Genomic DNA, 22,958 nt, shown 5'->3' on the forward strand with positions numbered 1-22,958 from the left:
CTTGTGGTGGCGGCAACATCCTAGCCCCCGCAACAACAGGTACAGCCACCACCCAGCGCACCAGCAACGCCCTCCCAGCAGCCCCTTAGCGTTTGCTCCGTGCCCGCTCACCCAGGAAGGTGGGCATCTCCTTCGCCCCAGGCACCTCAGGCCCTGCCCCTGTCACCCCTGCTGCCCTCAGTGAGGAGGTCATTGACCTCCTAAGGACCATCATTGTTGGGCAGTCTACCCTTTTGAATGCCATCCAGGGTGTACAAAGAGAGATGCACCAGAGTAATGCATACCTGGAGGGCATTCATTCGGGTCAGGCTGCCCATCAGCGATCGTTCAACGCTCTGGCCTCAGCACTGACGGCAGCAATTGTCCCTGTCTCTAGCCTCCCCCTCCAACTTCTTCCACCCAGACCCAATCCCCTGTACCTCTGCCTATCCCAGACACACCTACAGACCAGCCTGCACACACCTCAACACCCAAGGGAAGCTCATCCAGACATAAGCACCACACATCACACAAGCATTCACACAAGCAACATCCACATGCAGACATACCAACAGCTACTGCCTCCACTGTGTCCCCCTCCTCCTCGTCTCCCTCCTCCCTCCCTGTGACGTCTCCACTCACACTTGCATGCACAACATCTTCAGCCACTACGTCCATCACCAGCACACCCACCAGAACACTCCGCACACGTGCAGTCACCACCCCCACTACCATTTACACGTCCCCTGTGTCCTCTCCAAGTGTGTCTGTCACCCCCTCCTCCAAACTACACAAATGCATGCAGCTACCCACCCAACAGCCATCCACCTCACAACAGCCTCCAGCCCAAGCACCTGCACCCAAAGACACCAGACTTCACACTCCTACAACCACATCCTCTTCCTCCACTCCCATACCCACTACACCTACCCGTCCCTCTCTTTCCAAATTGCTTTTCCTTTCCAAACTTGACCTCTTTCCTACAACTTCCCCACCCCGTCCATCTCATAAGACTCCAATCAGCACCTCAGCCACCACAAAACCGGGACCAGTGAAGACTGTTGTCCATGGACTGTGGAGTCCCCCACCCTCAAGGGCATCCAGTTCAGCTAGGAGCCAAGGCATGGCCAGCCCACCACCGGAAAAGCATCCTAAGATTGCCAGTGCCCGGCGCGAGCGAACAAAGACCCCAGGGACCAAAATCCCTACATTGGCTCCGTCAGGAAGTGAGGTGCCACCTGGCACACCGCCAAAGGTGCGAAAGGGCCACAAGTGTGCAGGGAAGGGTGGGAAGGGCAGCACGCCCGACAAGTCCGGCAGCAGGCCAGCTGGCCAGGAGGGCCCCACCAGCCCCATCCCAGGTGTGCAGGAGGACACACACAGGCCCGGTACTGCAGCCCAGGAGGGCCCCGCCAGCCACAGCCCAGCTGCCCAGGAGGGCCCTGCCAGCCACAGCCCAGCTGGGCAATGAAGGACCGCCAGCCACAGCCCAGCTGGGCAATGAAGGACCGCCAACTCAAGCACCGCTGAACATGGCAAGGACTGCCAAGGCAAGCACCGCTGAACAGGGCAAGGACCGCCAAGGCAAGCACCGCTGAACCGGGCAAGCACCGCTGAACAGGGCAAGGACCGCTGAACAGGGCAAGGACCGTCAAGGCAAGCACCGCTGAACAGGGCAAGGACCGCCAAGGCAAGCACCGCTGAACAGGGCAAGGACTGCCAAGGCAAGCACCGCTGAACAGGGCAAGCACCGCTTAACAGGGCAAGGACCGCCAAGGCAAGCACCGCTGAACAGGGCAAGGACCGCCAAGGCAAGCACCGCTGAACAGGACAAGCACCGCTGAACTGGGCCCTTCATCTCAAGCACCGCTCCGCTGGGCCCTTCATCTCAAGCACCGCTCCGCTGGGCACCGCCGTCTCAAGAACCGCTGCACTGGGCCCTTCATCTCAAGCACCGCTCCGCTGGGCCCTTCATCTCAAGCACCGCTCCGCTGGGCACCGCCGTCTCAAGAACCGCTGCACTGGGTCCTTCATCTCAAGCACCGCTCCGCTGGGCACCACCGTCTCAAGCACCGTTGAACTGGGCCCTTCATCTCAAGCACCGCTCCGCTGGGCCCTTCATCTCAAGCACCGCTCCGCTGGGCACCGCCGTCTCAAGAACCGCTGCACTAGGCCCTTCATCTCAAGCACCGCTCCGCTGGGCCCTTCATCTCAAGCACTGCTCCGCTGGGCACCGCCGTCTCAAGAACCGCTGCACTGGGCCCTTCATCTCAAGCACCGCTCTGCTGGGCCCTTCATCTCAAGCACCGCTCCGCTGGGCACCACCGTCTCAAGAACTGCTGCACTGGGCCCTTCATCTCAAGCACTGCTCCGCTGGGCACCGCCGTCTCAAGCACCGCTGAACAGGGCCCTTCATCTCAAGCACCGCTCCGCTGGCCCTTCATCTCAAGCACCGCTCCTCTGGGCACCGCAGTCTCAAGAACCGCTGAACTGGGCCCTTCATCTCAAGCACCGCTCCGCTGGGCACCGCCGTCTCAAGCACCGCTGAACTGGGCCCTTCATCTCAAGCACCGCTGAACTGGGCCCTTCATCTCAAGCACCGCTGGCCCATTGGCGGAAGGGGCACTAGTCCCCCTCCAGTACCAGTGGAGACTGTTATCCACTTGAGAGACTGTGGCTTTGCACTCCCCAGGATTGAACAGTGGGCAAACCACCCACTGTAGAGACTTGAGAGACTGTGGCTTTGCACTCCCCAGGATGGCACAGTGGACAAGCCACCCACTGTAGAGACTTGAGAGACTGTGGCTTTGCACTCCCCAGGATGGCACAGTGGGCAACCCCCCCACTGTAGAGACTTGAGAGACTGTGGCTTTGCACTCCCCAGGATAGGGCAGTGGGCAAGCCACCCACTTGTGAGACTTGAGAGACTGTGGCTTTGCACTCCCCAGGATGGCACAGTGTGCAACCCACCCACTGTAGAGACTTGTGAGACTGTGGCTTTGCACTCCCCAGGATGGCACAGTGGCCATGGAGGCCCCTCGTGGATCTGGCGTCGTGGACTCATCTGGCTGAGGTGCCCCCCCTTCCCTTCCCCCTGAGGTGCCTGTAGTTTTCCTATCTGATGCCCCTGCAGTGTTCTCTCCGTTGGAGGCAGGTATCCTGTGTGGGCTTTGCCCATGTGTTTTGGCCCAGTGGCCCACAAACAATGGCTGATGGACATATCGGACTGGACAATTTATGTATATAAAGTTATAGATGTGTGATATATTTTATACTCAGTCTTACAATATAATTCTATATTTATAATCATTTCCTTTTGCCTTTGCATTCTTCCGGGGGGTTTGGGGGTGTAACTGTGATGTGTTGCTATGCATTGATGTGTGTGTTGTAGTGGTTGAGGGTGAGGGTGGGTGTGTCGCATATGTGTGTTCCCGTAATTTTTTGCCGCCCCCTCCCCTGTGTCGTAGGTGCAGTACTCACCGTTGTCTTCTGCGCCAGTGTTCGTGCTCCTGGTAGAGGAGCAGGAAGACAATGGCTTGTAGGATGTGTAGTTCGGGTTCCATGCTGTCTAAATTCCTCGTGGGGTGTATGGAGGTGAGCGTTTTCCGTTTGAAATGTCTGTTTCCGCTGTGTTTTTATCGGCGGGGCTACCGCCCCGGAAAAGGTGGCGGATTGGTGGGTTGTGATAGGGTGGGCGGTACATTGTCTCCCGTCTGTCTGTTGGCGGTGACCGCCGCGCTGTTTGTTTGTCCCGCCGTGGCGGGCGGTGTGTTAAAATGGCGGTCTCTGTTGGCGGTTTCCGCCAGGGTCGGAATTGCATTTTTTTTACCGCCAGCCTGTTGCCGGTTTGACCGCCGCTTTAACACCGACCGCCAGGGTTGGAATGACCCCCATAGTGTTGCATTGAATTGATAGAAGAGCATTAGTTATGCAATACCTGCATATACTCTTGTCTGCTGTACATAGAGTCGAGAGCAGGCTTCAAGTGTTGTATGGAGTTTAGATAATGGAATTTTTAAAGCAGGGCATGCACAAAGAGGTGCATGCACTCTTTTGTATGTAATGTACAGGATAGTGTTAGTTAAGCAGCTGAAGAACAAAGCACTATACGCACTGAAGTCCATGCACCTTGCTCAATGGAACTTAATGGATAGCATTAGCTATGAGGAATATGTGCAAACATCAAGCTGGGGACATTTTGAAGTGAATTATAAAGTGTTTGTGGAATGTACAAGACAGTAGTTACGCGTAGGGCACTGAAATTATGTGATTTTGCGGCTGAGGTGTAATTATTGATGTGTTGCATTTGCCACATTATTCATCATCTGCTGCATAATCAGAATATTTTAACAAACAAAAGTGTTATTTTATCACACAATATGTACACTACACTACATATTTTGCCATTTCTTGCACACAATTTAATCAACCCACCACATAATATGGTACTCCCCTACTTCATAATTCCAGTGGAATTGGCTATGTGGTCCATGCATAGGGCAATTCCGGAGCTATCTGAGTACAACAGAAGTTTTGGGTTGCGCACTGAAAGTGTTGTATGAACAATCTGGGCTAAGAATTGTTGTAGGGGAATGCACAAACGTTTGGCGTGGCCTGCAGAGGGATGTTTCGAAGTGCATGAACATAGTTGTATGCTCAGGTACATGCAGTATTTGATTTATATTGACTAGCAGCATTCATGAGGTGCATGAAGCACATGTTATTCAAAGAAAATAGAGTACGGGCATGTCTTTGAAAGGCGTTGTTTGGGTTTTATGGACTATGGTAGAAACTTGGGGTGGTCGCCCAGAGTGCTTCCAAACTACACTCATCTCAAACGGGCTTAGGGGTTACACACATGGCTGTTTGAATTCAGTGGGAGTTGCAGAAGTTTTGAAATGGGTGCATCTGTTTCTTGATTTTTTTAACTATATAGACCGGCTATGTGATGTGGGTGTGTGCACAGGTTTTATTTGAAAAATATTGCATTGGTCTATGTTTTATGGAGCACACCACATTGTTTTACTATTTTGGACAGAGAGGATTGTGGCACATGATGCTGCTTTAAATGGAAGCGGCTGGAAGGAGGGTGAATGCGTATCATTTATTGCCATAGCGTGAAGTATGGGGAAGAAAATATGTTGTCAGTTCACTTTCAGGGATTTTCTCCTGTCATTTAACGTGTTCATGATTGATAATCTTTTTCATTATTTTAACAGCACGGGCACACAACTCACCAGCCAAAAGCCAAAAGTAACAAATCACCTTGTCACTATTTGCACCGATTTTAGACAGGCACACAACAAAAGTAAACAATAATTTTAAGTGACTCCCACGCCTGTAATTGTCATTTATGCATGAGCCCCAAACAAAGAGTTACTGCTGAACTCCTTTAGGCACTGATATCAGGAGTAAAATAGATACAGAGGTATCTGCAAAGGTACGCCTTTAACATTTACAATATGCTTGTGATGTTACGGGACTCGCACACATCTTCCTGTGCCCTCGTGGACGAGATGGTGGCACACTGAAATAGTCCAGCAGGGAACATACAGATTAGACAGTGCCATCATGGAGCAGACTGGGCCACACTGAGATCTGATGGCGCCCTTGTGGTGCAAATGCGACATGGTTTGGATGAGCTTAAGTTTCCAGTGTACAAGTGATAAGGGCTCTCGTATGGTGCTGAGTGCAGTGGGTCTAACCCAGGATTAACCTCCTTAAATTGTGAACTTGGGCCTCTGCTATTCAATCGCATAGAGAAGCAGTGGGAATGAAGCAATGGAAGTGGCATGTGGGCGGGGGGTTTCCTCAGCAAGGAGTGGCTGTGGGAGTTCCCTACTGAAACAGAAGCATGTCCGCATATGTGTGTCCAGAGAGATTGTACTGTGCCCAGGGATACACAGTGTGAAACACTCACCCACAAAGTATTGGGGTGAAGGCAAGGCATCATGAACAATAAAAATGAGGATGTGGGCAAGGGAACATGGAAAAAGGAGGGAAGGCAGCTGGGTGGATAAAGGAAGCTGACATACAGGAGGGGACACAACAGGGAGAAGTACATAAGAGATTCGGGTGAAAGTGACACACTTAAATGCTTAAGTGCTTAAATGGAAAGAAAAAAGTATTACCCAGAAAAAAAATGTGTACGGACACAAGTAATAGGGAGGGACACATACACACAAAGAGGTCTACAAAATCTGGCCTGTCAGAAGAAAATGAGAGTGTCAATAAAGCCAACAGTTGGTAAGCAATGGGTGGTCTCTAAGCCCACTGATAGATAACAAAATGTCTCAAAGAGACAGAATATGTGCTGTCTAAATGAGACCTAAAAATGACTCATGTTTTAAGAATTTGGGTGAATGCGACAGCTGCATATAAATTGCATATTCTATAAATGCCAAGTCACCTGTGCAATTAAGAATATTCTTTGTGCAAGGGTAATTAAAAAGGGATAAAGGCTTACAATCTAGGATGAGTTTATGCCACAACAAAGTCTCCATAGTTAATATAACTGGATGTGCAAGTTGTATCAGTCCAAGTCATGGACATTTTCTAGAAGACCTTTCTCAAAGCTCCTTGAAGCCCTGGACCTATGTGCTCAAAATGCTATCACTGTTACTCAGGACATACATGCTTTATATTTCCGATATTTTCTTTTTTTTATATAGCCGATGGTGACTTAGTAACCTACCACAACTATGACCAACTTGAGAAAAGTAGGGTCAGTGTCCTAATCACCACAGCAACCTGTAATATTTTAAGTTCGGTAAAGCCTCTTCTTCGGAACTGCTGAATAAAAGTACCTTGTGGATCCAGCAGGACAACATAAGTTTTCAAAAGCCACTGATACAATGACTACAGCAAGAATTGTTATTTAAATCTAAGACGGAAAGTCAAGCACTGTCATTATCTATGCTTCTGCCATATATATTTTTTATCATCATACATCATCTAAATGTATTGAGATTATTAGACATCACATAAGACCCATCTCATTTAACAGATACATAATCTAAAAATACAGACCAGTTACACCAGTTCAATCCAACTATTGGTGACCTATTCTTGCATTTGAGATCCTCTCTTCCTCTGGACACACAACTTCTATAATTGCTCCAGCTTAGAACATTTTCTACACTTCAAAATGTGTACATTGCGAGCACCTATTAGGCTGACATGAAGATGTACTCACATAATTTGAATCAAAGGGTTTTCTATTACCACCTAACTCTAAATTAGGCTCTGTGTCATTGTCCTACATGAAAATTTAATATTTCCCTAGAATAAACTTTTATAATTGGATCTTATCTGTAATATACTATTTGACAGCTGAACATATATTTATTGTTGTAAGCCCATTTCTTACTTTCTCACTCCATTAGTAACTCTCTGGTCTCCTTTAAATACAATCGCTTACTTTCTAAAAGCCCCTTTGTCTGAACTTCAAATAAATTATATCCAAAATGTTTTATACTTTCTTTCTTCGTTATTCCATCCACTAGCAGCTTTTATAGGGTAAATTCTTGAGCTTGGGAAAGGACCCAATTAAAGAGTCAAGGAAAAAATAAGATCCATTATCTCAAGTCCATTAATAATGAATGTTAGTTACCTTCAGTAAACAGGATTCCAGTGGATATTCTATCTACCTGTAGATTCTTCACATTCATAAGTTCCTCATGTGCAAGACTAGACCTGGGAAGTTTAAATAGCCCTACTGCACCTGCGGGTGGCCCTTAGCTCCACTTTAAAACAGGTCCCTTCAGGATGGGATGTCACAGAGTTGTAGATGTGGATCCAGAATTCCTTTCCAAAAATGTTCCTAATATTTGTCTTTGTTAAGGCTTGATATTATGTGTTAGTGGCCATATTTCATTTAGACTATGGAGATGGACGAAATGCATAGATACCTGAAAATAGTTGGACTCATTTTAATTTAGCCAGGTTTACTCCTGGTGTTCCTAAAATGTGATTGTGTATGCACGTTAACATCACTGGCAGAAGTAAGTGAATGAACTTACACAAGCCACAACAGATCAAACCATATAGGAAAGTGTAACATTTTTACACATCCATAAAGTTTCTTCTTTATAATTGTTTGAGAATTCACATATAATTAGACTACAAGCATTTACTCAGTATTCAAATGCCTTTTTCGAGGAAGAGGAAGGTCTAATCTTTACTTGTGTCTTATAAATGCTAAACCACATTACTTGTATGTGTCTGACAGTAGAAGATAAACACTTTTACATTGGGTGTGCCAGTAATAAACCTTGCCCTCAGAGTTATAAAAATGAGCCCTTACAGATGACTGCCAAGTTTCCAAAGTTGCCCAAAGCAAAATGTAACTTCTCTGACTCCACTTCCACGCTGATCAGTCAACAGCCCAATGCAGAATTAAAGGCCTCTCATAATAAAGGCCTAATGGTTTACTATTTCTACCCTACTACACGTTTCTTGCAAATACTCATTTGCACTTCTACAAATCAATAAACATGTACTTATAGATTACACCTTTGGAGCATACAGAAAATGAGGCAATCTAGAATACTTACAAATTAAATTTTTCATCCCATACTGGGTTTAAATTTCCAAAAATCGTTTTAGTTCTTCTTTTCGTTTTTCCAACTTGGACTGTAACATATGGATCGCTGGAACCTGTTTTATCCTTTGCTTGTAAACCTTGAGCACAAACCACTAAAGAAAAACATATATATATCATGAGCCATGATTTGTGCACATCGATTAGTCAAGCAAACCTGAATATACTGTAATTACAAAATGACAAGACAAGACAATGGATCATGTCCATAGTGAAATTGTTTTTATAACAATACATTTGATAGACACACAGGGGTTCATTATGACCCCGGCGGATAGCGGTAAAATGGAGAAAAGTACTGCCAAAAGGCTGGCGGTACTTTTCTCTATATTATGACATTGGCATGTGTCATGATACAGTCTGCGTCAGTCTACTGGCGTGGGGCTGCTGCTGGCAGCAGCACCACCTTACAGCTATCCGCCAGCATGACCATAGCTGGATTTCCGCCATCCTTCTGGTGGAAATCCAGCTATAGTCATAATACGGCTGACGGCTGGTAGCCGCGGTGACGGTCTTTTGCCGGATGTTGCCGCAGCGGTATATACTGCCACTGTTGTAATGAGGGCCACAGTGTTCTTAAACTGACCACTTACCCACCCTACTAAAACATAATGTTAAAAAGTATATTACTAATATGTCAAACAACCAATGACTTCTTGCAAAATAGTTTTCACATAAGAACTACGGTGGATAATCTGCCACCTTTACAGTCTGCAATGTTACCACTTCCTTAAGTTGAAAGGAAGGATAGAGCATTATCAGTATCAGATTAAACCCGGTGGAGGCCCCTAGCCAGTTGAAATTTCAGGGCCTGGGGCCCCGCAAATTAGCTCCTAATACGTTTTTACTTTTAACAACCTCCATTTTCGGGTGCCAACATTCTGGGTCTACAAAAGAGCGATGACAAACCATATTTACTCTTTCTTCAAGTCAATGAAAGAATTCTTATGTCTCACTCAAAAATGAGTAACAGTGCCTGAAAAAGATAGATTTGTTCTGTTATGGTAGAAATTAGATGGTGAACTTAATCAAACTTTATTATATCTTTAAAAAGCTAAGCTCATGCCCCAATCATTTTATGCTCATTTGATTAACTTCATTGTGATACCTTTGATATAGTTTCATGACTGTTACCTTCTTATGCTAAGACCCTTCATTTTATGGACAATTAAGAATTTTCATTGTAACTCACATTTTATTTTTTGGAAATTGACCTTCGAGCTCCTCTACTTCTCTGGCTTACTATACACAATTCATTTTCTGAATTCTCACTCTGAAGCCCTTCTATCGAGAAGGTCTACTTCTGGAAACTGTAGGTCTGACAGTTTTTCCATTTTGAATGACATTAGATTTTAATATCTTCCCTCGACTGTGAACATGGCTGCTATTCACCTTTTATTAGGTATTCTCCCACCCCACTTTTATGGATCAAATCTGTTTATTAGAAATTTTAACACACAAAACAATACAGCTTTGTAGTAATCCTCCAATCATTTCATTAATGGCATGCCCCAAAGGTCCCATAACGTGCATTTAGAATTATATAGCAGCATCCTCACTCACCCCTTCCTCCCAACCTACTGCGGCTCACATTGACCTCTGGGCAGGCAAGCACAACAGTCTGGATCACACCGAGCAACCACATAAAGAATAACATAAAATAACCGTGCTTCCTCGCATGCATGCTTCACCCTTCTATAATCCCCCACCATCACAGCTGCATTCACCAATATGTCCCCGCCCCTCCCATGGCCCCATGGATCAAGTCACTCGTCCGGGCCTCTCGGGTCAGCCCCAAAACTCGGATATGCTGGGCACGTCAGCTCAGTAAACTCTGTAGATAAAATCTGAACGAAAGATCTCCACAGCGTACAAATGTCACCCACTCTCTGTTTGGAACCCAGAGAAAGTGTCTCCATCGCCAAAATGAACCACAACTTCTGTAGCCAAGATCCATACATCGGTAGCCTGTCCAAGCCCAAAAGTGCAAGAATCATCTGCAAGGCAGCATTGAGAGCTAAAGCCATCTGTCGCCCCCTCAACGAACGAAGGGGGAAGGTGAGAGGATTGGGCAAACCCAGCAATACATACGATGGGAATCTAGGAATCTCCGTCTGGAACACCTTATCAATGTTGTCTAAGACACTCGTCCAATATCTCTGTAGCTTGGGCCAGTGCCAAAGGGGATGTACCAATGTACCCGTGTTACCGCACCCCCTCCAACAAAGGCCTGACTTAGCGGGGTCCCATGCATTTATCCTTGCTGGAGTATAGTACCAATAGGAAGCTACCTTATATGCCGTCTCTTTCCCTGCAGCACAATAGGCCGTATGGTGCGTTCTATAGCATATATTGTCCCACTCCTCCTCTATGAACTCCCTCCCAGTTCCTTCTCCCATCTCTGCTGTCCCTTAGATTTCGGCGGGCACTCCCCACCCTGCAGAAATCGGTAAAGCTCCAATATCACCTGCTTTTCATCCTTCTTTGTGATTATCCACCTCTCAAACGGGGTAAGCGGCCTATCGATCAAAGCCCTATTCGCCGGCATGAGGGCCCTTGGTAGTACAACAGTCTTTCCGCTTCAGTTAATCAATACGTTTCCCGCATATGATCAAAAGGAATCACCCCATTCTCATCGAAAAGGCTCCCCACCCTCTTGCAGCCCCCATCATAACAACGGCAAAAACTCTCTACCTGTAAGCCGGGCGCAAAGTCAGGGTTCTCAACAATCGCTGACATAGGGGATGGAAACTTTGTCAACCCCTGCCGTCGTGCCACTACGTCCCATACACGGAACGTCACTCCTGTGATCGGGGAGGAGTAGAGCTTGGGCGCCCTGTGCTGACGTCAGAGCCAGGGCTCTTTCCAGATATGAGACCCCCGCCACCGCCTGATCCATAAAACACCAATGTTTCTCAGAGAGCGGCCTACTCCACTCCAAAAGAAAGCGCAGCTGAGCAGCCTGGAAATACTGCAGAAGACAGGGAACGGCCAAACCCCCTCCTCTCTGGGGCGATAAAGTACATTTCTCGGAAGCCGCGCCGGTCGTCCATCCCAAATAAATTTCAGAACCGCAGACTGGAGGGTCGCAATCGTTCGAGACGGAGGAGTCAGAGGAAGCGCCTGAAAGACATAGAGTATGCGCAGCAGCACAATCAATTTCACCGCCGCCACCCTGCCCAACCAAGAGAGTTTATGTTTCCCCCAGTTCCTGAGGTCCCGCAAAACCTCCCTAGTTAGTTTGGCATAATACAAACTTGCTGTCTTTGCCGCAGAAGTCCCCAGTTCAATACCCAAATAGGGTACCTGCGACGTCGACCAAATGAAGAGATAACGGGCTTCAAGCTTTCTACATGGTCGGGAGAAGTGGACAGACTAAGGGGGTTATTACAACTTTGGAGGAGGTGTTAATCCGTCCCAAAAGTGACGGTAAAGTGACGGATAGACCACCTGCCGTATTACGAGTCCATTATATCCTATGGAACTCGTAATACGGCTGGTGGTATATCCGTCACTTTACCGTCACTTTTGGGACGGATTAACACCTCCTCCAAAGTTGTAATAACCCCCTAAGAGCCTGCGACTTCAGCATATTCACACGAAACCCAGAAACCCGACCAAACTCCTCAAGGGCTCCCATAGGGGCTGGCAGCGAGATCATGGGCTCCGCAAGGGTAAGGATCACATCATCCGCATATAGACTAATAAGGTGATGATCGCCCCCAAACTTAACGCCAGAGAATAGGGGGTTGTCACGAAGGTGCTGAGCAAAAGGCTCCATATACAGCGCAAATAGTAGAGGGGAAAGCAGGCACCATTGACGTGTTCCACGACCAACCCGAAACGGCAAGGACAGAGTTCCCTTAACCCACACCACAGCCTTGGTTGAGCGATAGATACATGGAATCCAGGTACTGAATCCAGGCCCCAACCCAGAGTGCTCCAGCACCTGAAAAAGATAGGGCCAATGGACCCTATCAAATGCCTTCTCTGCATCACTAGAAAGAAGAAACGCCTCCCTGCGCGATCTGCCAGTTTTATCTATTAAATGCAGAATTGTCACCACATTACCGGTGGGGTATAAAGCCCGCCTGATCCGGATCTATAAGGCCCGGCAAGTAGGGAATGAGGCGATGAGCCAAAATACCAGTAAACAACTTGGCGTCTATATTCAGAAGCGAGATGGGCCTGTACGAAGCACACTCTTCTGGATCTTTCCCGGGCTTGTGGATGACCATGATGGTAGCCTCCAGCATACTAGGCGCGAGTACCACGGACACACGAAAGGAGTTAAAGAGCTGCACCAAAACCGGCGCCAACTCCCGACCGAAAGTTTTATAAAAAAGTGCTGTGAAGCCTTCCGGGCCAGGGGATTTCCCGCTATTTAGACGTGATATTGCAGAGATAACCTCTTCCACCCTTATACGCTTGTCCAAGGAGGATGCCTCACGCTCCCCAAGCAGAGTAATTGCGCTGTCCGCTAGGAAAGTGGAAGGATCCACATCACACCGAGCGTCTGCGGCGTACAGTTCCCTATAGTACTCAGCAAAGACCTCTGCCATTTGGTCATCTGTTCGCACTTCCCCTTTAGAGGGGGAACATACTATCTTTATCGCCTTAGTGGAGCGCTGCTCTCTCAGCCGGTGAGCAAGGAGCCTTCCACATCTATTGCTCCCAATATAGTATTTGTGTTTAAGCCTCACTATCGCATATTCTGCCCAGTCCCAGTCTAGCTGTTTCAACTGCTGGTGTGCTCTTCCCCAGATCTCTCCATACTCTAGGTGCACCAGTGTATTTATGGGAGCATTCTAAGGCTGCCACTTTTTGCTCAAGCACTGCTCCTTGTTCCTTCTTTGCTTTCTTATCGTTAGCTGAGAGCGACATTACTTCCCCTCGGACTACTGCTTTGAGAGCCTCCCACAGTATCTCCAAACTAGTATTCCCATCATCATTAAACCTAAGATAGTCCACTATCACGCACCTCAGCGGCTCTGCTCTGCAATATGGTATCTCTAAAGCGCCAACTCGGACCCCCCCTCGTGCCCCATATCAAAACTGACCTCCAAAGTAATAGGTGCTTGATCCGTTAGGGCCCGGGGCTCGATTGTGGTCTCACTAATTCGAGAGGTGAACTCCGCAGAGGCCAGAAAAAAATCAATACATGTATATGTCTTAAAGGCCGCAGAGTAAAATGAATAGTCCTTAAGTGTAGGGTGTGCCCTCCTCCACCAAACATCCTCCAGATCACATTCAGCCAACCACTGCCTCCCGGCCACAGACAATGCCCCAGTCTGCCCAAAGAGATGCCCAGACCTATCCAATTAATTGTCCATGACCAGGTTAAAATCTCCCCCCACCAAAATAGCCCTGTCAGGGGTAATAAGCATTGGGGAAATGGCCTGCCTCATAAACGTTTCTTGTTGCATATTAGGAGCATATAGTGTAGCAATAGTAAAGAAAAAGGCCCCCACCCGCATCCTGAGAGCCAGGAACCTACCCTGTACCTTATGTATCCTAGCTACCACCTCACCAGGGAAGGCCCTTGACAGGAGTATCACCACCCCAGCATGTTTCGTAGGGGCTGAGGACCAAAACTGCCTGGGGACCACTTTGAATGCATTCTATATGTATCCTTGGACAATAAGTGTGTCTCCTGCAGAAGACAGACATGGCTTCCCGATCTCTCAAGACCAGACAAGACCGCCAGTCTCTTAGCTGGGCTGTTAAGTCCCCGGACATTCAAGCTTAAACACTTAAAGGACATATGGAGTTGAACCGAGGGTATGAGCCACTACAAAGGGGCAAGGGCCAAACCAACACTCGGGCGAATCCCACTCGCAGGAAACCAGCATTTCCAACATCCATATGAGTTTCAGAGGAAGCACACCAACACACAATCTTAGCACACAACAGGTGCATACAACAAAGAAGTCCTCCGACACACGTCTCCAAAGAGGTACAGTCTCGTTGGGGCAGTAGATCCACCAGAGTTCGTCACATTGGATCCAGCGATTCCACCCCCCAAGCCCCTCTCCTATGGTCCTAAGACCTAAGGTAAAAACAACACGACCCCTGACCCACTGCAGCAGCACCCAGTCACCCATTGTCTAGGTAATGGTCCCCGCAGCCAAGCTGCTCAATACTGATTGTCTTTCCAAAGCCTGTTCCGTCATGGTGGGCTGCTGTTGTTTTCTCTTCCTCTCCTTCCGCCGCCACCGAGGGTGCTCCCCTCCAGCTTCCTCCAAATGTGCCTCCGGATCCCGCTCGGCCTCCTCCAAGTGCAGGATCCTCTTTGCCTCCAGCACCGTTTTCACCTGATGTCACAGGTCCTCCCACCGAAACATAAGGTGGAAGGGTTGACCCCAGGAATAAGACGCAGAGTGAGCCCGCAAGTGCTCTGTGATGGGTTTAAAGTCTCTCCGCCTTTGCAGAGTCCGCAGCGAGAGGTCCTGGAACAGCTGCAGCGCGTGCCCACGAAACTGGACTTGGGAAAGGTTACAGGTTCTCTGCAAAATGTTTTCTTTAAGTCCATATTTATGGACACACGCTAAGATATCAGCCGGACAGCCCCAGGATGGCCCACACGGTGAACTCGGTCCAGCACAATCTCCCTTAGGTCATCAGGGCCCAGAATCGAGCGGAACAACGCTGTAACAAACTCTCCAATATCTTCCTTCTCCGCTCCAGTCGGGACTCCCCTAATACGTATGTTATGCCGCCGCGACCGATTCTCCAAGTCCTCCACTGTAATCTGGAGAAGATCCTGCTGCTCACGAAGACGTATTATCTCCTGCTGCATATGTTCGACATCCTCACCCCGAGCGATCTCACCGTCCTCTACATTCGCCACTCGATCGCCAAGGGACATGACCTTCGTACGCAGCTCCTTCATCTCTTGGGAAATGTCCCTCCAAAGCTCTTGCAGATCTCTCCTGAGTGAATCAAACAAGGAGACGAGAAATCCTTTTGTTACCGGGGCCTCACCATCATCTTCCACCTCTCCACGATCCTCGAAGCCCCTCGTCGCCACCGACCCCTCAACCGATCCACTCTTCACCGGATGGGATCTGGTCAGCATGTCCCTCATCGACTGATCCCTCTTGGTTTTAGAGGACGCCATGGCACTTCTGCTCCTGCACCGACTGACTATTGGCCCCGGTCTCAGGCCTCATCTAACTCGTCGCAGGCCTCGTCGAGCTGCAAGCACTTCGCACTCCCCAGTGATCTCCTCTAACTATTCACCTCAACCAGGGTAGCAAAAGCTAAATTTTCAGGCCTTTACCTGCCGATCGGGTCCGTGTGCCCTCTCTGCAGGCCACCTCGCTCAAGACACGGCCCAACCTGGCTACATGTACCACGCCCCGTCTTGGGCTACTCCACCGCAGGATGATCACACTGCCGACCGGGAGCCCCACTCCTCTGTGCTGGGCAAGGCCACCTCACTGGGAGCACAGAGGCAGCCTCCCTGCCGCCCCTACCTCATATCGGGGCACCTCCACCTGTCCTGGGCCCACGAATGGCCGCTCTGGGCAACCGGAGGCCGACCCCACCAGGTGCGTCCCGGGGCCCGGCCCTCAGGCCCAGCAGCGGCACCACCACTCTCGGTCTCCTTCACCTGGACCCCGCCAGGCACCTCTGTCGGCTGCGTCGGGCAACCCGAGGCACCCATATCCGCCGGGCCACACCACGCGGCCGTCACTACCGCGTTCCTCGCCCGTCAGAGGCGAGCGCGGACCAGGGCCGAAAGGCCCGATGCTGCAGGCTCCCCGCGTCCGTGCTTGGTCTCCGGATCCCCTCCCTGGGATCCGGGGTCGCGATGCTTCTGATGAGGCCCGGGCAGCAGAGCTCACGAATACGCGTCCGCTCACGCCGCCATCTTGCCCACACCCCCACCCCACTTTTAGTAGGCCGCGCAATTCCATGCACAGTATGCTTACAATGCTAGTATGTAGCACTGCATGGTATGTTTTGGCATTTGCAATCGTTCATGTTAATGATGGAAGCATGACCTTTACCTCTTTGCATGGCACTCACTCATTAGGGACCCCTCCACCTCCTGTACGTTCCACCTCGATTACCCTTTCAGCACACTGTACGGAATTTTCAGCATGTCCAAGATATGATGGTTGTTCATTGGATTAAGAGACTCAAATGCATAGTTGGAACAAATTTTATCTTCTCCTTTTCCTTCCTTTCTTTACTTTTCTTCCTTTTATTTTGCAGGTTGCAACATGTATTCATTGATTTATTGTATTTAAATTAGGTAGCCAGGCAAACATTTTATCGTCCTGATGATGATCCCATATGCTTAAGGGATCGAAACGTCGTTGACCAAATCATTCTGATGGTAAGAATTTATAAAATAGCTTTTTTGGGTGCAGTAGTATTTCCTTTTAATAAGCAATGTGACCTTTTGATTCTATGTAATTCTTGATGTCACAACCTTGTTGTGTTGCCTGCTTTGGTGTGCCCATAGGGGTACATACCCCTAAAAGAGCTGATTTCAATTTTTTCATAAATGACTGATTGTTTTGAATTTTCCTTGTGCATTATTATTGTGGATTTAGGGCATTACTCTGTTATATGTAAGATTGGGGACCTTTATTTCTTATAGATTTATGACTACCCTCTGTCCCTAGCTATCCTTGCATTTCATTGTCTTTTTAAATCATGAGAAGGAGAAGGCAGAGAACGACGTGCTGAGATCACGAGAATTTATGTTTAAGTATCACTTTAGCAGTTATGCAGAAATTACATACAGCAATATTTCTTTTACTATTCTATTTTATTACCTGTGCTTCTTGTGTTAGGTTTAATTAAAAAAAATTAATTCAAACAACAACAAATGCATGTAGCGTGCAAAATAAATGTCGCTTTTGACAATAAAAATAGTTTAAACTGTAAATAATAGAAACAATAATTGCAGAAACATGTTGCTATTGCTACTTTTTTTCTTTCTCTGTGTTAAAAATTGTGAGATTGGGAGAAATCAGTAGCTGCTCTTTGCCTGCTTTCAGCCTCATAACCTCTGGTGCTGAAATGCTACTGAGGCTTGACACCTCTCCACTTCCCTTTCCATCTAATTACCCAGTTGTCAATATGTGGGAATATTTTCTAATGCACTGCTGACTTGTACTAGGTAACATGATACACCCCCTTTTTAGTGAGCCACCTCCATCTGGGAGCAATACACAAAGACCAACTGCCAGCTACACTTAGCCATGTGACCCAAAATGGCAATTTTCTAAAAGTGGCATTTTCAGAATTGAGACTTAAAATCTGGCTTTACCATTAAAAGGATTTAAAATTATAAATCTTTAGACATCAACATGACTTTACTACTTCCTCCCAATTGTCGGAAAGTGGAGTATTATTCAGTGAGGCTGGTTCAGCTTTACTATGTAATACTTCAAAGACGGCGCATCGGTTTCACAATAATAAAGCCCTAACTCAGTCCTGGTAGTGTGACAAAGAGCAGTCAGGGTTTGCTAGAGGAATATGTGTTAAGTATTTCAGGGTACAAACATGGACAGTAAGGAGTTGACACAAATCTAAAGAAATCTGACACCAATTTATAAAAATAGAGCATTTTTCCATATCATTATAGACACCAAAACAAAGCACATCAGTTATGTCTAACCAGAGCTATGGATTGTAAAGCAGTATTTACAAGCTGTCAAATCTCACCATTGCGATCAAAGGGAAAAGTCACTGGTGCCGCGGGATCACTTGCGGAGTGCATTCAGAGGAACCCACAGAGAGTTAAGGCTGTTCAGCTCCCAAGACCAAGCTGGGACAGTCAGACCAATTTTACCTGGCTTCTGGGGCTTGGGTGTAGAGGTGTCCTGGCTGCCCTTTATGCTGAACGCAGGAGCCACGGATGCTGAAAACTGGTACTTGTGACACTCGGTCACTTGCAGGTCAAGGTCATTGCGAGCCCACTTGAGGTTAAACGTGTGTTTGCCCCTGGACCAGGATTCACCAGGCAGAAAAACTCTACCTAGACTTGCTGTTTGGGTGCAGAGGTGTTCTTCGCTATCCTTTGTGCTAAACGGGAGCTACACTTGCTGATTTTGCCATTGAGACAGTAAAGGTGAGGGAGCAGATGCAGAAACAACACCGGAGACACAAGTGACGTTGGATGAAGGTGTTGCATTGTGCCTTTGAGATGCAGTATTGAGTAAAGGAGGTGATGTCCAGACTGGCCAATAACAAGCCTTGGCAGTGGTAATATGGAGGGGAAGTTATCTCCCCTTCCAGAGGGCCAGTGGAAAATGGTAGCCATCTGTAACTTGGCAGGGAGGTGGACTACACAATGAACTGGACCACCTATCTTTGGGCAACAACTCTGAGGGCCCAATGGCCAGCGCTTCTTCGGATCCGTGAGTAGTTTTTACCTGCAGTGGGCAGGGGACTAGTGTCACTAGTCCAAGTGAGTCTGGTCGTGCCGTTTGCTCACAAAGGGTTCCCTTTTCCTGGGGGAAAGCAGTCTTTGTTCCAGGAAGCAGTCAAGCAGTTGTCACAGGTTCAAGGTATCATGCCTTTTGTTAGTGCAAGTTCCTGTTGTCAATGAACCGGGTCTTCTCTCATCCTCTTGTTGCATGTTGTTGCAAATCTGATGTTCTGGTGCCAAAGGTGTGACACCGCGGACTACCGCGGAGTCCCTATCTCGGACTGCATTTCGGGACATTGGTACAGCCACTGCCCATTTTTTTGGGTCTCCTTTGGCATTTTTTGCTGCGGCCCACGAGGCACATTTCGTGCTCTGGGTTGTGCTGCGGCCCGTGGCAACCTCCCTGACTTCCTTCACACTTACCTTACTTGGGTCCTTTCTCTTTTTTCTTATTTTTTCTTCTTTTTCTTCTTTCTTAATGTCTTCTTTCTTCTCGGTCTTCCATATTGTCTTCTTTGGTGTTTGTCTTCCCAGCATGCCTTGCTCCTTTTCCTTTCTATTTGGTCTATTTTCTTATTCATTTTTATGTGGCCTTTCCGAATCCAAGATGGTGTTGTTCGTTCTTCCTGTTTGTCACTTCCTGTTTCATGGTATATAGCATTGCAGTTCCCTCCTTCCTTGCATTGCAAGCACTTCCGTCTTGGTGGTGATCCTCGCTCCTGTTTCCAGTTTTTTACTAGCTCCTGCTTTTTCCAGCAGAATTGACTTCTATTTATTCCCTCTTTTTCATAGTTTTTTCATCTTTTTCAGGAGTTCCTGTGATAGAGGTTTTTTCCCATTCCTTGGGTTTTTCCTCTGGGACTCATTCTGGAGGGTACGGTCTGCCTTGGCATTTTATCTAGTCAGCAGCACCGTGGCTACTAGAAGGGGTCACCTTTATCTTGGCCAGTCCAGAACCAGTAAGGAACCAGGCATCCCTCTTAGCACTCCACGCAGCAAGAGACGTACAGACCGTGACAGATTGCAACGCAAAAAGAACCAGTGTTGCGTGAGAACCATGGAGGAACCACATGATGATGCCATTGAGAATGCACAATCCATGCTTCATACTGTACAACAACAAGCCCAAGAATTACAACAACTGCGTGCTGAGTATACCGCACTATGGCAAGCCTTGACTTCTCGACCTATGGCTATACCTCCTGTGTCTACCTCGACACCACGGTATTCCGAAGAGCCTCATAAAGTAAAGGAATTTCTTGAATCTTAGACAGTCTTCTTTGCCTTTCGACTCTTTACATTTTCATCTGACAAAGCCAAGGTGAGTTATTTGATCAGTGCCTTGTCTGGCCCTGCACTAGCTTGGGCGATCCCGTTGGTATCTGATGAGGATCCTATATTATCCAATTACCCTGCCTTTTAAAACTCTTTAAACAGACGTTTGAACAACCCGGGCTGGAGGCTGCTGCTGAAGAAGCATTATGTGATATACAGCGAGGCAATCAGGATGTACTGCAATACATAACCCGATTTAAACAATTAGCAGCTTTGACCACTTTGGAGGAACGCACTTCTGAAACCCTGTTTCGTCGAGGACTTCGAGAAGAGATAAAGGATGAATTGGTGCATTCTACTCAAATAGAATAACTTAAAGATCTGATGGATCATGCATTGAATATAGAGTACCAGTTGCGGGTATGCAAGATGGAAAAGTAAAAGATTCAATTACAGTAACAGTCCATTCTACCTCATTCCACAGCCCGTCGTTCTGACAAAGTCCATCCTGAGGCGAATAAGTTCACAGAAGAAGAACCTATGCAGATAGACGTAGTCTGTGGTCCTTTATGTGAAACAGAAAGAGAAGGAAGGCGACAAAAAGGGCCTTTGTCTTTATTGTGGCATGGCTGGTCACTTGATCCGGATGTGTCCTGTCTGACCTTCCAGACCTACAGAAAATGCCAGGTCCTGCCCCCTGTGAGAAGGAAGGGGACGGAAGGAGTAGACTTAACTTCAATATGTTCCTCTAAAGAGAATATCATAGCTCTGTTTATACTGTCCGTTACTGTACAGTGTTCCCAGAATCAAGAAGAGCAGGTATTTGCATTGTTGAATTGTGGAGCAAGCAGTGAAAATTTGGATGAGACTTGGGCCAAAGAAAGAGATATACTGTTGACGGCTCCTCGCTAACCTCAGCACCAGTAGTGGACACTACACTCACCCTCTGTCTGCGTTTTGGAAAACATCAGAAACACATTACCTTTGATCTAATATCCTCTCCAAATCATACCATGTTTTTATGAATTCCCTTGCTGTCTCGGCACAACCCATATATTAATTGGGAAACAAGAGCCATATCTTTATCATCACAATTTTGCCAAACAGAACTGTTACTCCACAAACTCTTTTTGGTCCCCTAAAGATTTGAACATTTCTTCCGAAGATACGAGCTGCTCTATTAACATGATACAGGGAGTACCAAGTTGATATCAAGAATACTACGATGTATTCCAGAAGCCTAGCAAACCCATGTTACCCCCACATCCGGTCTATGACGGCGCCATTCCTTTGATTCCGGGTGAAGTGGTTCCATTTGGATGGATGTATTCATCGACTGAACAAGAAAAGGTGGTACTTAAAGAATATCTAGATGATAATCTACAGAATGGTTTGATCGCCCCCTCTTCATCTACTGCTGGGGCTCCTCTTTTTTTGTTCCAAAGAAATCAAAAGATCTGCGTCCCTGTGTTGTCTTTTGTGGATTGAACAAGATAACCATCAAGGATCGATATCCCTTACGTCTTATTAGGGATATACTTGACGCATTCCAAGTTGTCCCTTTTTTGGACCACGGTCAGGCCGGCAGTCCACATTTCGAGACGTCGGTATTGCTGTGACCAATTTTTTGCTGTGGTGTGGCCCACGACCCACATTTTGTGATCTGGGTCGCGCCGTGACCCCTGGCAACCTCCCTGACTTCCTTCCCACTTACCTTACTTGGGTCCTTTTTCTTTTTTCTTCATTTTCTTCTTTTTCTTCTGTCTTCATGTCTTCTTTCTTCTTGGTCTTCCATATTGTCTTCTTCTTTTATGTTTGTCTTCCCAGCATGCCTTGTTCCTTTTCCTCTTCTACTTGGTCTTTTTTCTCATTCATTTCTATGTGACCTTTCCCAATCCAAGAGGTGTTGTTCGTTCTTCCTGTTTGTCACTTCCTGTTTCATGGTATATAGCACTGCAGTTCCCCCCTTCCTTACGTTGCAAACACGTCTGTCTTGGTGGTGATCCTAGCTCCTGTTTCCTGTTTTCTACTAGCTCCTGCTTTTTCCTGTGGAATTGACTTCTATTTTTTGCCTTTTTTCATTATTTTGTCATCTTTTTCAGGAGTTCCTGTGATAGAGATTTTTTCCCTTTCCTTAGGTTTTTCCTCTGGTACTCCTTCTGGAGGGTACAGTCTGCCTTGGTATTTTTCCTAGTCAGCAGAGCAGTGGCTACTGGAAAGGGTCTCCCTTCTTTTGGCCAGTCCAGAACCAGTAAGAAACCAGGAGTCCCTCCTAGCACCACAGCCTATGGTGGTAAGAGACGTACAGACTGTGACAAAAGGAGACCTTTAATCCTAGGTATACGGGCTTTAGTAGCCAATGGGATACATGCCCCAGTTGCTATCCTGCCTCTGAATTGACCACATTCATTGAGTTGCAGCACCTTTTCTAGTCAACCCTCTATTTTGCCACTTTTCAAGATGGCAGAAAGCTTCCTTGGCTGTGCAGACCATGCTGCCTGCCCTGGAGGTGTAGCTAGCCTTCTGAGGGTGTACGCCTCCTGACTAACTAATTTTCCCACCTGCCTGGGTGCAAAATTGCCTGGGGGCATGGAGACAGCTCTGTTCCCCACTGGAAGGCAGCCTACTTGTATGTCAGAGACGGTGTGCCCTTTGAAGCTCAACACCTTGATGAGCCTGGGTAGGAGGGAGGTGTGATCTCCTTTCCAA

The 22,958-nt window shown here is 47.5% G+C and overlaps 1 protein-coding gene across 1 annotated transcript in view; it reads right to left on the reverse strand.

Moving 5' to 3' along the window:
- Positions 1–22,958, reverse strand: part of UNC13C (unc-13 homolog C) — a 1,168,779-nt gene that overhangs the window by 668,489 nt on the left and 477,332 nt on the right. The window contains exon 10 of the mRNA XM_069222447.1: positions 8,535–8,676. Coding sequence (XP_069078548.1) covers positions 8,535–8,676 — 142 coding nt within the window. The remainder of the gene's footprint in view (positions 1–8,534; positions 8,677–22,958) is intronic.

Source organism: Pleurodeles waltl, chromosome 3_1, assembly GCF_031143425.1.
Source record: "Pleurodeles waltl isolate 20211129_DDA chromosome 3_1, aPleWal1.hap1.20221129, whole genome shotgun sequence".
Taxonomy (NCBI): Eukaryota; Metazoa; Chordata; class Amphibia; order Caudata; family Salamandridae; genus Pleurodeles; species Pleurodeles waltl.